Here is a 14,285-nt window from a genome sequence, read left to right as displayed (position 1 = left end):
CAGACCAAAGCAGGCAAACCTCTGCCTCCCTGCAGGGTCTGCAGTAGTAGAATCTGTGTGGGGTGTGAGACACAAGCAGGGGCCAGGGGATGGGTGGTGGAGAGGTGAGGTGCTTTCTGAGTCACACAGGAAATAGACACTTCAAACCGCAGGAGGGCTGGGCCTCGGGAGGAAGGAGGTGATCACTCTCATTCAGCTCCCTTTCCAGTTCCTCCCACTGAGAAGACAAGACAGAAGACAGGGAGTTGGTAAAACAGGATGTAAAGTTTATATACAAGAATATAGTGTTTATCTGAAATATTTACAGTGTTGGTTAAAGCAATATTTTTACAACTTTTTGGGGTCAACTACTATGTATATTACAGGTAAGCTACAATGGTTTAATCTGCAAAATTAAGTAAAAAAGTGTTTTAAACAAAGTTTAAAGTACTCGGGTCAATCATAAAATTGGTCTGTTTTGCCTTTTATTTGAAGAACTCATGCTACGGTGGTTAATGTGGTTTTTATAAATGGAAGTATTCTACCTGGAAATGCAAAACGCAATACATGCTAGTTGTTAAGTTCCCAGCAGGGATGTTAAATGACAAATGACTTGTTACACAATTCAGGTGCTGAGTATCAGGCTGCAGCCGAGAGAGGTGCTGAGATAACAGCCAGCTTTATCTCAACTGGGTTTTGGACCCACAACAGAAAAGGGAAAGTTCGGGCCATACAGAAAAGTGAAGCTGTTTGCACGTTAAGGCAACCTCAGTGGAAACGGACCCAAACCAAACCACCAAAAAAATCAAGCCAGAGTCACAGTTGCACCTACGTGAAATAGTTCTTAACTGACCTTTTCAAAAACTTCATAAAAATCCTTGTGATTTTATTAGTTGGAATATTTCTACAAGATTTCGGTGGATTTTTCCTTTATGTGAAGACACCTATCTGTTCCTGAGGCCTCCTGGGGCCTTATAACTCAGGAAATGCTGGGGGTGCAAACGTGCAAAAGGCAGGGGAAGCCGCTCCAGGCCGGAGCCGGAGCCGAGGGACTGTGCTTGGGAAACCACGCTGAGGTCCCAGAGCAGCGGGGGCGGGTCGGCGGGGCCCTGGGAGGGGTCCGCAGCGAGGCTGGCCTGGGACTAGCACTGCAGCTTGCGGAAGCTGCGGGAGATGCGCTTGAACTCTCGCTGCCCCTTCTGCCACCGCTTCACCGAGGTGATGACCAGCTCCCCACCCAGCTTCTGCCCCATGACCAGGTAGGGCGCGTTGATGTCGTTCATCTCCTCACACGTGCACTGCAGGCTGTCTTTGAGCCACAGCACCGACTTCTTCAGGTCCTTCTCGGACACTCCGTTCAGCTTGTAAATGGTCTTGCTCTTGGTCTCCAGGATGATTTTCGTGTCTCTATTGATGTAGGTGATCTCCTTCACTTTTATCTTCAGTGCTGCGAACACAAAAGGGGGCAGGATCACTCCAGTGATAAGGAGGGCATAAATCCCCCCCGCGTGTCCTAGACTCGCCTGGGAGAGGGAAGAGGAGCTCCTTGAGGTCGACGGGGGCCGCAGGCAGGGGGTTGGGAGCTGAGGGCAGCAGGTGGCTCCATTTCTAAAGCCTCAAAGCATTGATGGAGCACTTTGTTTCAAACCAGCCATCCTTTAAAAACTCCCCTTGTGGACTCAATTGATTTTCCCTCCTTGCCCTGTGTTCCTGTGTTTGTACGGAGGCTGCATGTGGAGTGTGCTCTCCTCGACAAATGACTTCCCCTATTGGAAAATTCACCATGAAAAGAAATGCCTGACTTAGGTGAAACACGATCCTTCTGTGGCTGTAAACTTTAAACTCAATTTATGACGTTGGAGAGGTTTTTGGACAAACCTGTAAGGAAATTATATCACACAATCATTGTTTTCTAAAGAACAGACTACAGGGAAGGAGAATTGATCTTACAGCTGCATTTGATTTGGTAAAGTAACTTGGAGAAAAAATATCCAAGACTCTTTTTAAGAGCACAACATGTTTAGCTGTAAAAGTGTTTTTCTGAAGACCTCATCCTCATATGCTATCATTTGCCTGTCCAAGGCTAAGGCATTTACAGATCATATATGCACTGCTTCCAAGATGGATATGTAGACTCATTAGAATGCTAAGACCTAAGGTAAGTGGTTTACTATAAAAGACACATTTTATAGTCATGAACAGTATGCTTTGGGAAAGAAAACCCTACAAACATACATGCTGGAATTAAATTTCAAGACTCCATGAAGTCAGGGAAGGGATAGAATTTTAAGGTTTACGGGATCATCTAGCTAAGCTCTCTTGTTGGTACACCAAGAATCTGAAATCCAGAGAAATTCAGTGATTTACAAGAGGTCACCCAATTATGCTGTGCCCTAGCTGAGCCTAATTCTCAGAACTCGAGTCCCCAAACCACTGGGATCTTAGCCACAGTATCAAATCTCTTGTCCTGGCTGGTGCATTCACATGCTCAACTATAATGTGTTAACGATTGTTCCATAGAGATTATATGCAGGTGTGACTTCCTGACTCTGATGGAGTTTAGTGCATTGTTTAAGTTAGTAATAGAGGAAGAGGTTTTTTGGTGAGAAATCGCTGCTCTGGAGATTTCTTTCTTTCTCTGTCAGAGGAATTAGACTAAGTTGGCTTTTCCAGCCGAGCAGGAAACGACTGAAGCTCAGCCAGGTAAATCAAGCATGCTGGGACTTGGCCAACCACTGTTTGTCTGAGATGCATCTGGGTCATAATATTGGGTGCTCAGGGTTTTTTGTGAGATGAATCACATGGCAATGTCACATGGTCCTATGGCCTCGGCCTAAGGGCTGGGAGTGGGAAGGTATATGGTGGGAGAAGTGATTATCATGCTACCTGGGACCCTCATCAATAGCACAGACAGAGCATGTGTGAGATTTTGCCTGGTCAGACTAAACATTCTTGAGCCCAAAACATCAGAAAAATCATCACTTTTAATCAGAGGGAAGACTTATGACTCATCTTTCTCTAGCTATGAAATAACTAACTTTTTAAGAGCTTACCATGGGAAAACTTCAGATGTTTCCTTCCTGGGTTTTCTGCTGGGACCAAATATAGGGAATCAAAGCTCTTAAGTAACTTTTCGTGCCCTGGATGGAAGGTATGAGGGGGTGATGCAGGGTGTGTTGGAGACAGAGGTGATGATATTGGGTTGGCTAAAAAGTTGTTTCCATAATACGTTATAGACAAATCTGAACTAAGTTTTTAGCCAACCCAATACTGTCTGGACCAACAAAAGGTTGCATACAGAGGCAGGCAGTTCTGATCTATTCTTTCTTCACCAGTACTTTCCCTACTGAAATCAGGAGGTCTTCTCCATCTTTCTTGTCCTTCAGAAGTACAGTGGGGAGATTGTCATGCTTTCATGGGTGATTCAAGTTAAATACATCAGATTTCTACCTTGTTCCTTCTACCCTTTCATTACTCCCCCATACTACATAGGTGATGTGGAAAACCACTTATAAACCAGTATAGGACTCACCCCATACAATTTAAGTTTATTATCCCCCTTGGGACAAAATGAACATGAAGAAATAGAAAACAAACTTGTGAGGTATCTGCATGTGTGATACCATAAGTGTAATGACTTCCAAGTTGTTCCAAGGTAAGAGAAAGAGAACATTGGGACAGACAGACAGACAGACACACACACACACACACTTTTTTTCACAGGTCTTGATGCAGCATCTTTAGGAAAGAGATCTTATGTAAGGTAAACCACTAAGCAAGCAGGTAATGTGTGTGTGTGTGTGTGTGTGTGTGTGCGCGTGCACGCGCGCATGTGCACGCATGTGCCTGAGCCCTAATTTCAATTTTTTTGGAGCTTCACTATATCATAGAAGTCAGGAGAGAGATCTGTACTAAAGCTAGTGCAAAGGCTGTAAGCTGCCAGAATAAAATGCCATACATTTTTATATGAACTTTATTTAAATTATATTTTAAAAATTTGCCCTTAAATCCTGAGCATGGAAGCTAAGAACCGTGTTTTGGGTAAGGCTCTGGAGCTTTGGGATTGCTGCTGCCAACATGCCTGGCCATCTCCTACTCTGAGAGTTTTTTGTCTTTGAGTATAGACATCCACCCCCATCCAACCCTATCATCCACTTGTGGCTTTTGCTGAGTGGGAGAAGTAGCTCAAACTGAGTTGCCTCCTTCCTTCCCCTTCCTCAGCTGTGTGAAGCTTCTCCTATAGCTATGGGTGTCCTAGGAGTAGCTAAGGTTAAGCACAGGACCCTTCCTGGAAGTGACCTGGGGTTGTAAGGGGCAGTGATTAGTGGTTTCCAGAGTTTCAGGGACCTGGCCAGGTCTGAGACTTCTGGCTGGTAAGTTGTAAGGCGAGGGTGGGATGTCATTCCTCCACACTATGCACTGGAGTGGTTTCTGTCTCCAGGGTTTAGCTGAGTATGTAGAAGTGTTCCTAGAGGTCTGTTAGAGTCTGTTATTATTTGCTAGGACAGAGACCACATCTGTTTACCAGTAAGTTCAACCTTCTGCTTGAATAAATACTTTTAAAGGGCATCAACCCTCAAACGCACCAAGAAATGCCTGCTCTTGGAAGAGGAGGAAAGCATGAATGTCTCAGGAATCTGGGTGAAGTTCTCTGCCACCCCAGCTCTGAATTTAGTGCTGATCTTATGTCTAGCTGGCTCCTTCGATCCCCACAGAGGCTGAAGGACTCAGAGGAGGTGCTGCTGAAGCTCTGAGTGGACAGTCTCCTCTTTCCTCTTAGAGTTCTCCCTTAAGGGAAGTGATTTACACACCATGGAACTTGGGAGTCCCTGAGCACTGTGTCATCACAGCACCTTACATGTATCTTGCCAAAGTAAATTCCTAGCTTTTTTCTTTTCCAATTCAAGGAAACTCTTTCCACCAAATTATTAACTAGTACCTTGGATATACTCACGGTCAGTGGAATACGAGAAGCAGAGCATCATGTTTGGCACTGGACTAAATTTCTATTTGGGGCCAACTTAATGTCTTGAATCTGTTTTACTGAGGCTAATATTTACATGTTTCCATCCCTGGGACACGTGTTTAAGTGACTAAAAGAGAACATGGGCCAGGATTATGCTTGCTGGCAAGAAAAAGCCAAAGTGAAGTGAAAAATGTGCCATTTGAAATTCATGATATGAACAATTCTCATTTATTTGATTGTTGCTTAACAGAGCAATGACTCTCACCTAAGAAAAGATATAATTCAATACAAGATAGTTAATGTAGAGAGGAAACTAAGATAACCTGTTAGATGATTAGCTCAAGGAAAGATGAGCCGTGATGCTATTTTACCCAAACTTTATCTAGTAAAGGGCTTCCCTTGTGGCTCAGCTGGTAAAAAATCCTCCTGCAATGCAGGATACCTGGTTTCTATCCCTGGGTTGGGAAGATCCCCTGGAGAAGTGAAAGGCTACCCACTCCAGTATTCTGGCCTAGAGAATTACAGGGACTGTATAGTCCATTGGGTTGCAAAGAGTCAGACATGACTGAGTGACTTTCACTTTTACTTTATCTAGTAATAGTAACATCTTAATGAATTGTTATCTTTAAGCTGTTCTGGAAAATAAAACTTTTGCTGGTGGTGTTTACTTACCAAAATCATTTTTACAAAGTGTTTCCATTATGTCGTTGTCATCTTCGTTTTTAGTTTTGCAGGCTTCACATACCTTTGGAGCTAGAAACGTGAAAAATTAGTAACTTTGCTTGAAAGGAAACAGCAGATGGCATTTGTAAACAACTCACTGGTAGGGGCTTCTTCAGGCAAGAGGAACAATTGTCCTGTAAGACCCCTAACTCTGCCTCATTTATAAAGAGGGACCACTCATGCCTAAGAAAGTGTCCCATGCCTCCCCTTTTTTTTGACAGGCAAAAATGCCTACATACTGTGTACAATATTCCCAGTGGTGGAGTGTGGGGGCGCGGCTGCAGGTAACTGAGACAGGCTGTAGCTTTTCGCTCTTCCTCCCACTCCTGGGACAAACAGTCTCTGAAAAAGTTAGCCCCAAGGCCTCTCTGAGGAGAAAGCACTAAAAGACCCTTGAAGGATTTTGGAAAACTAGCAACCACCAAGGATGGCCAAAAGATCATCTTTCTCAGCTGCAGGCCACCAGTGCAGCCTGGCCTCTGCTGGCTCTTCAGCCAAGCTGCTTCTGGGAGGGGGCGGGGGGATGGAGTCATCTTGAGGGAGTTTCAAGTCTGGGCTGGGCGAGGTGGCTAGTGTGGTAAGGCTGCATCTGAGCTTCCCCTTTGGAAGCACACCTCACTAGCAGCTCCAGCCTGCTCTACCTGGGCCTGCGTCACCTCGTGCTTTCTGCCAAGCCTGTGCTTGAGTTAGGCAGCATTTACTTCACTGTTACCTTCCTCCCTGGTGCAGGTTCTTCTTTCCTCTCTTTGCCTGTTTCAGATGCTTGAAAACAAGCAGACAAAACAACAACAAAGCCCAAACAAACAAAAACCCAAAGCTTTTCTAGAAGCCAAAGTAAGTTGAAGCAAACTGTTTCAGGGGTCTGACCAAACCCAGGAATGTGCACTAGCTCAATTATGAGATAGCCAGCTAACGGCTCTTCTAGAAGAGTCTGATTCCTTGGGAAAAGGGAAAGAAGAAAACATTCATTTTCTCTCACATATAAATGTACTAATACTGTCTTTAAAATTTAGGTGAAAGTTCATTAATATGAAATTGCGTTTTCACAGGAAAGAAAACCTGTATGACTCATTTTGGAAGTTATTTATCAATTTGGAGAAAGTGCAGAGCAGATTTTGAAAAATGCAAACTTTTACTGTGAAAGGGGAAATTTTTTTTTTGAGAAATGTAGTATATAAAGTTGGTGCAGATTGTGAAAAATAAAAACAAAAGCAACATACATAAAACTGCCCTTAACTTCTCTCTCTCAAACAAAATGAAACTTTTCCAATTAGGAGCTCTAAGAATGTATATAAAATGTTACTAACCTGTATTGGTTGGTCTGTGGTATATGTTGGACAAATGTTTGAAATATGCCAAACATTTGCAATAAATTATAAATCTAACCAATAAGATGATTGCAGACTCATGGTGCCTGCCAGGAAAGATTGCTAAGCAACTTTGCATTTTCTTTAACTAATGATGGCTGTAGGAAAACAATTAGAGATTGAAAGGGAGATGCTGCTGGAGCCCTGAAAGGGATTAGGAAGCCCCCTTTCTGTCCCGGGGGACCTAAATCAGCTCAGACACATTGTATATGTTTTCCTTTCAGGAAGAATATCAAGAGCCCATGAGGTTTTCATTGCTTTGATGGTTTCTGCGCAGGAACTCCCCCTCTGTTTTCTAAAAAAACTTGGGAAATTCTCTTTTGCACGATTTTCTCCAGTTAATTAAAACCACTCCTAAGATAAAAGCTGATTAGTGATAGAAAAATGAGTTCTGGAGATTCCCTTTGTGCTTCTTTCTTGGACACCTGGGCACTTACAACCAAAGCTGAATTTTCAGCACACATGAGCCAGTCCTACTTTTTATTTTCAAAGCCTGAATGGCAAACAGAGAGTACCTTAAAAGACTATCTGTTTGCACATTTTGGCGATCGTGGCTGTAGGGAATGTCCCTGCGTCTAGAATCCTGCCCAGTGGTAAAAACGTGCTGCGTGAGATTCAGGCCAGGGTGTTCTGCCCAGCGTGCTCACCCGCCAACTCCTCCACGGAGGGCCACTTCCAACTATCTCAATTGCGGCCCCCGTGCTAGGATCTTTTGAAAGAATGGTGCATGTGTCTACAAAGAAAAGACCTCTTTCAGTTCTACATTTTCTCCGCACCCCGACCCCGCCCGGCGCCTCCCTTTTCAACTGTTCCTATGAAAGAGCAATTGGTATAACAGGGGAAGGGAATGAGAGACTTGGGTGTGTGTATATATATATATTTTTGGTGTGTGTGTAGGGGTGATTATCTCAGTTTTGTCACGCTGACAAATCAGGGCAAGGAGAGCGTCTGCCCCGCCTGGGACTGGCCCCCTGTCAACGCAACGGGATGCGGGGTCTTCGTGGAGCTGGTGGTGGGGGTGTAATAAGGAGGAGGGCCTACCTTCCTCGGTAGCCGGCAGGAGGTGGTCGCTGCTAGCGAGGGGGATGCAAAGGTCGTTGTCCTGGGGGAAGCGGTCGCAGTCGAGCATGTCGGGCCACGGGAAGCCGAAGGCGGACATGACTGGAGCGCAGCGGTCCTTCACCTGCACGCAAAGCGAGTGGCATGGCTGGATGGTTTCGTCCAGGTCGTCGAGGCAGACGGGCGCGAAGAGCGAGCACAGGAACTTCTTGGTGTCCGGGTGGCACTGCTTCATGACCAGCGGGATCCAGGCGCCCGCCTGCTCTAGCACCTCCTTCATGGTCTCGTGGCCCAGCAGGTTGGGCAGCCGCATGTTCTGATATTCTATGCCGTGGCACAGCTGCAGGTTGGCCGGGATGGGCTTGCAGTTGCTGCGTTTGTAGGGGAAGTCGGACTGGCCGAAGAAGAGCCCGCGCGCCGAGCCCAAGCAGCAGTGCGAGGCGAGGACGATCAGCAGCAGGGAGCCGGGGCCCTGCAGCATCGTGGGTGCGCGACCCCCCGGGGGCGGAGGGAGCCAAGCCGGTGAAGCGGAGGCGGCGGGGGCCGGAGCTCTTCCCGGGTCCGCTCGCAGCGCTTGGCGCGGCTCCGGGGCCTGGAAATCAGCGCCGAGACGCGGGGCGCGCGAGGGACTGCGCGGGCGAGGTTCTGCGTTGGGCTCCGCGCTGCAAGCCTGCGCGCAGCTCCAGGTGGGCTCCGACCGGGGGGAGCAGAGTGAGCCGCAGCTGGGGCCCGGCCAGAGTTTTCTTGGCCTTTTTTATGCAAATCTGGAGGTGGGGGGCGGGTGGGGGGAGCAAGGGAGGAGCCAGTGGAGAGTAATCCGAGGAGGGTTGGTCACTACTCTCTGCGTCTGGTTTTCCGTTGAGAATGCCCCTCACGCGCTCCCTGGAAGGAAATTCTGGCGGCGCCCACCGACCCCTGTTCCCCCCCGCCCCGCAGGACGCTGCCAAGCGCGCGCTCTAGGACTGCTGTGAACAACAAACAAACAACAAATAGAAGAGCCTGGCAGTTGCGCCCCAACAGTGAGCGTGCAGGGAGCGGGCTGCGGGAGATGGAGGGACGCGAACGGCGGCCTTGTGGCCAAGTCCCGAGGGAACGCGCACTGCCCCCCGCGAGGCCCGGGACGGGGGTTGTCTGACCCCAGCCTGAAGTTTCTGCTGGGCCCGGGGCTGCGGGGCGGAACTGCATTCCCGGCGGCCGCGAGCCAGCTGCGGGCCCTCTCTTTGTGCCCGCAGTCCACGCCAGGGTCCGGCCTGCCCGAGGCCGCTCGGCGAGGCTGCTTTCCTCTCGGATCCCCAGCCGCGGTTCCCAGTCTGGCCCACCCGTGCAGAGTGCTCCCGCCTGCCCTTTCAAAAGGCAGAGAATTTATACAAGTAGAGTCGTCGGAGCAAAACTTTTGCATGAAAAAGGGAATGTCAATAAAACGCTGGGGGTGTTGTTGTGTTGGGGCTAAGTCTGGAAAAGTTTGTCACTGTGGAAGCGCCTCTACAGATTCTCGTCAGAATCACACATGACTGCCCACCATTTCCCGGTTTGGGAGAAGAGACCTGCCTCCCCTTCCGAAATGAACCGGAAGACTCAAGACCCAAAAGCACCGCGCGCTCTAACCCGCTCTGTACCTGGCGGCGGGCACTCAGGGGTATATGCCTTCAGGGCACAGTTTGGGAAGGCTGGTGCTGGGCACAGAGGGCTGGCAGAAAGTGCGCCAGGTAGGCAGGCAGGGAAGGGGTAGGGGGCAGGGAAAGAAGCTCTGCCTTGACACCCACGAAGCCTTGGCAGAGGTCGCTCCTTCGTCCTACACAATGCCCGCGGGCACCGTGCAGGGCGCCAGGTGTACGGAGGCGAACCAAGAGGTCGGTCTGGGCGCCCGCGGAGCTGGGGACTCCAGCTCGAGGAGGACTCCAAAGAGTAAGTTCACAGCTGTAACCCGGGCTAGGGGGCCTCAGGAGGAAGGCGTGTGTGTGTGTGTGTTGGGGGGGCTCCTTTCTCCTAATCGCCCCAAGTTTCCCCTTGGGGCTGGTTGATCGTCTCCGCCCCCTAAGCCCCCCTTGGCAGTTTGGCGGTGCAGGTCCAAAGAGAGAATTCCCGGAGAGCGGGCCGCCACGGGTCTTTCATATGGAAGGTGGGCGCATTGTTATTCCTTCCCAGCCATCCAGAGCCATCAGTAGGCTCCTTCCTCAGCCTCTCTATTTCCCTTCTTCCGGAAGATGCTTTGGCTTTGGCGGCCTTCCAGGCCCAAGTCGCCCGCCACTGCTTAGAGGAGGGGGTTAATGTGTGGGTGGCGAAAACCCACTTAGTGTTTTCTCCTGGCCGTGAATACAGCAGGAACATCGCCACCTGTAAGGAGAATATCTTTTGATTCTGACCCAAACATCTGGGTCCCTAAAGACCAGTTTGCATCTTTTCTCCTTCGCGCCGGTGCTCTGCAGGGGAAGGGCCAGCCGCGGCAGCGGAAGGCCGCGCTCCTCCGCGGAAAGGGTCCTGGGTCTTTTCGGGTCTAGCTAATAAGCCCCGCTCCCCAGTACAAAGGACTTTGAAAAATAAACCTCAATAAAACAGAAGCACACTGAACCTAGCAGCTGATCGATGCCTCAGTTCTAAGAGATGTTAAGACTTGGGCCCGGGGCTGGGATGATGGCCCTCCCACCTCCACCGCCCCAAGCCCCAACGCCCTCCCCGGGGTCGCCTCCGCTTCTCAGAGGCCCTCGGCGATCAAAAGCCTGGGGAACAAGGAGCTGGAAGCCAGTGGGGTGGTTCGAGGCGGTGAGCGGCCGAATGCCCGGGAGAGGCTGGGGACCCAGGCGCTTCTCGGCCCGTGCGGCCGGAGGCATTGTTTCGAGAGCCCGCGCGGCCCCACTGGCCGCCAGGGGGCGCCGGGAGCCGCAGGAGGGTCCGCATCGCCGCGGCGCCTAGCGTCGCTCTCCCGCCTGCCGGATTCGGGGTCGCTGCCCCTCCGCGCATCCCGCCACCCGCCCCAGACCTCACCCTCGCGGCCTGCGTCTTCCTTTCCCTTCGGCAACTAGTTCGCGCCCGGCCTAGCGCGTGTGCGCGTTGACAGTGGAGCTCGCCGGACAAGCAGATTGCCGGCGAACAGGGGAATAACCTCTTATAAGGCCTGGACGCGGGCGCTGCCCTTCGTCTGTGCAAAAAACGCACGAACACGGACGCTTGGTGACCTTGGCAGCGCGCTTCCCCAGCCCGGGCCTCTGTGCCGCCGCAGAGAGATGGGCGCACGCGGGGCAGCCCGGCGACGCCTTCGGTGACTCGAACTCCTCTGTGCTCCGTGCTCTCCCTTGGGCCTACGGGTCTCCTATCCATGCAATTTATCAAAACACGTCAGAGGCTTTTCTTTTCCACACGGAGAGTCGATGTTACCTTCCTCACCAATCCACAACCCACTCCTCTGGGGTCCAATAAGTGGTTGTCAGTTTTAGGAACGGAAACTATTCGCCCAAACTCAGGGTAAGTAGTGGTGGGTGTCCACTCCTCAGAGGGCCTCCCACCCTCGCCCCACACACACACACACACACACACACACACACACACACACTCACACACACAAACTCAGGGTAAGTAGTGGTGGGTGTCCACTCCTCAGAGGGCCTCCCACCCTCGCCACACACACACACACTCACACACACACAAACTCAGGGTAAGTAGTGGTGGGTGTCCACTCCTCAGAGGGCCTCCCACCCTCGCCACACACACACACACTCACACACACACACAAACTCAGGGTAAGTAGTGGTGGGTGTCCACTCCTCAGAGGGCCTCCCACCCTCGCCACACACACACACACACACACACACACACACTCACACACACAAACTCAGGGTAAATAGTGGTGGGTGTCCACTCCTCAGAGGGCCTCCCACCCTCGCCACACACACACACTCACACACACACAAACCCAGGGTAAGTAGTGGTGGGTGTCCACTCCTCAGAGGGCCTCCCACCCTCGCCACACACACACACACTCACACACACACAAACTCAGAGTAAGTAGTGGTGGGTGTCCACTCCTCAGAGGGCCTCCCCACCCTCGTCCTCCCCCTCCCCAACCCCGGCCCAGAACCACATCCCACCCTAATGCTGTAGGCCTGAGAGCCTGAACTTGGCCCTCTTTTTCTGTTAGTTTTCTGTTGTCGAGGCACTGAAGAATGTTGAGGCACAAAAAAAGTTCCTGTCAGTCTTTCCAGAGCAATTCAGCGGCTTGGTTCAACCTGTACTGGTTGGAAGAGTTTCTGGGCAGGCAGGACCCTCACTCTGATGCTCAGAGCTTCTGCCCTGAGTCGAGGGCGGCGGAGGCGTTCTCCCAGCCCGGAGCCGCCGGACCCCTGCGTCTGCTCTCCCTCGGCGGGGAACCCGGGAAAATGCGTCCCCGCCACGCCAGCCCCTCGAGAATAGATAGGAGAGTAAAGAGAGTTCGGACGAGAGGGGGTGCAGGCAAGAAGCGGGAGAACTAATACTTGTAATAAGCCGACGTCTTAGTTTCTCCTGACCTAGCACCGGTGGAGGGGAACCTCGAATCGAAAACAAGCTTCTTAGCCTCCACTGTCCATACCACTGACCCGCTCTTCCTCTACACTGGGGAGCTTGGCTTTCGACTCTCCTTGTTAAAATGCACGGCCTCTTGGGACTTTAGCCTTTTACACCAACTCAAGAGTGGGGAAGAACGCCCCGCGCCGAAGCCCTAACAGGCCGGCTGAGTGCCTTCCCTGTACCCGGAAATCTCACTGCCACTCGGCAGGTGGGTGTGATTAGTATCATTTTGAAAAGGAGTAGTCACTGAGGCACGGAGGGGTGAAGTAACCGGAACCGGGTCACACAGCTCGTGGCCCGGCTGCTGGAGCTGCAGGGGCCTCGGCGGTTGTGGGGATGCGCGCGGACTGATCGGGCGTCCGGGGCAGCACGAAGGTTTGGCTTTGGCCGCGCGCCTGCCGGCTGTGTGGGTGACGTCACATTCTCCTGGGACTAAGTCCCCGGGTGGGTGGGGTTCGCGGCGGCCACGTGGGGGCGCCATTTCCAAAACAGATGGTTTCCCCATGAGGGTTGCGAATCAGCTTCCTTTGCTCAGATGGCTCAGTTGAGAGCTATTTTATCTTTTTACACGTTGGGCGTGATGTTTTCTTTTTTAAAAAAATGTGCAGCAGGAACCGGAATTATTTGGTTCTTTCGCTTTTGGGGTTCCCTTGCACCCACCGTTGGGACACCGACGGCAGCTGGACTGGAAAGTGCAGGGCGCAAACGCGCGCGGGGCGAGTACCCGCGGGTCGGCTCCTGCCCTCGGAGCCCAGCGGGTCACTTGCGGATTTCCGATACCGAGGCCCGGGTCTGCGACAGCAAAGCCTTTGCCTCTCGCCTTTTAAGAAAAGTCAAGGCTGAGAGCGAACAGTTTACCAACTGCTAACCCGAGCTCTCTCGTGTATCTCTTTCTTTAAGATCTAAGGGGTCAGCGGGCCCGAGATCGGAGCTGCAAGAGCGAGCTAAAGGCCCAGGTAGTCTCTGACTCGGCGAGCTGGCAGAGGAAGGCACCTGGAGGGGCGGCGGAGACCAGGACTGCGGTCGGCGCTCTGCCGGAGCGCTGGCGCAGGGCTCGGGGTGACGGTTCTTTGGGGGTGAAACAGGAGTTGTCCCCCGGCCCTACCGGGCCGCGAAGCGAGACATGTAATTGCTGGGATCTGCGTGAACTCTGGGAGAAGGCAGTGGCACCCCACTCCAGTACTCTTGCCTGGAAAATGCCATGAATGGAGGAGCCTGGTAGGCTGCAGTCCATGGGGTCGCTAAGAGTCGGACACGACTCAGCGACTTCACTTTCACTTTTCACTTTCATGCATTGGAGAAGGAAATGGCAACCCACTCCAGTATTCTTGCCTGGAGAATCCCAGGGACGGGGGAGCCTGGTGGGCTGCTGTCTCTGGGGTCGCACAGAGTCGGACACGACTGAAGCGACTTAGCAGCAGCAGCATAGCGAATTCGTTGAGAAAGATCTGAAGGCAATGTGAATGGGTGCTTTTGGAGCTCCATAGAAAACGATTGAAAAACATTTGCTCCAAAATGGTAAAAAACAAAAAACAATTAGACTTACGGCGATCATCTGCTAATGCAACAGATCCTTTTCTTGCTCTTCCCCAGTCCTGGAGGGGAAAGCCGGCTTGGGATGAACTGAGAAAGCTGTTTGACGATAAGCTTTT

The 14,285-nt window shown here is 51.2% G+C and overlaps 1 protein-coding gene across 1 annotated transcript; it reads right to left on the bottom strand.

The window, feature by feature from the left end:
- Positions 1-245: 245 nt before the first annotated feature.
- On the bottom strand, positions 246-8,823 carry SFRP2 (secreted frizzled related protein 2). The gene is made up of 3 exons (XM_086346223.1): positions 8,077-8,823; positions 5,618-5,698; positions 246-1,426 (listed from the first exon to the last, which is right to left on the bottom strand). The coding sequence occupies exons 1-3, from the start codon at positions 8,573-8,575 to the stop codon at positions 1,122-1,124; spliced, it is 885 nt and encodes a 294-aa protein (XP_086202349.1). The 5' UTR covers positions 8,576-8,823; the 3' UTR covers positions 246-1,121.
- Between the last annotated feature and the right edge of the window lie 5,462 nt (positions 8,824-14,285).

The sequence above is a fragment of the Bos grunniens genome, chromosome 17 (assembly GCF_055505025.1).
Source record: "Bos grunniens cultivar Pamir isolate PY7600 chromosome 17, Bosgru_T2T1.0, whole genome shotgun sequence".
Lineage (NCBI taxonomy): Eukaryota > Metazoa > Chordata > Mammalia > Artiodactyla > Bovidae > Bos > Bos grunniens.
The sequence above is the reverse complement of the archived record's forward strand: the minus strand, read 5'-3'. Positions and strand labels throughout refer to the sequence as shown.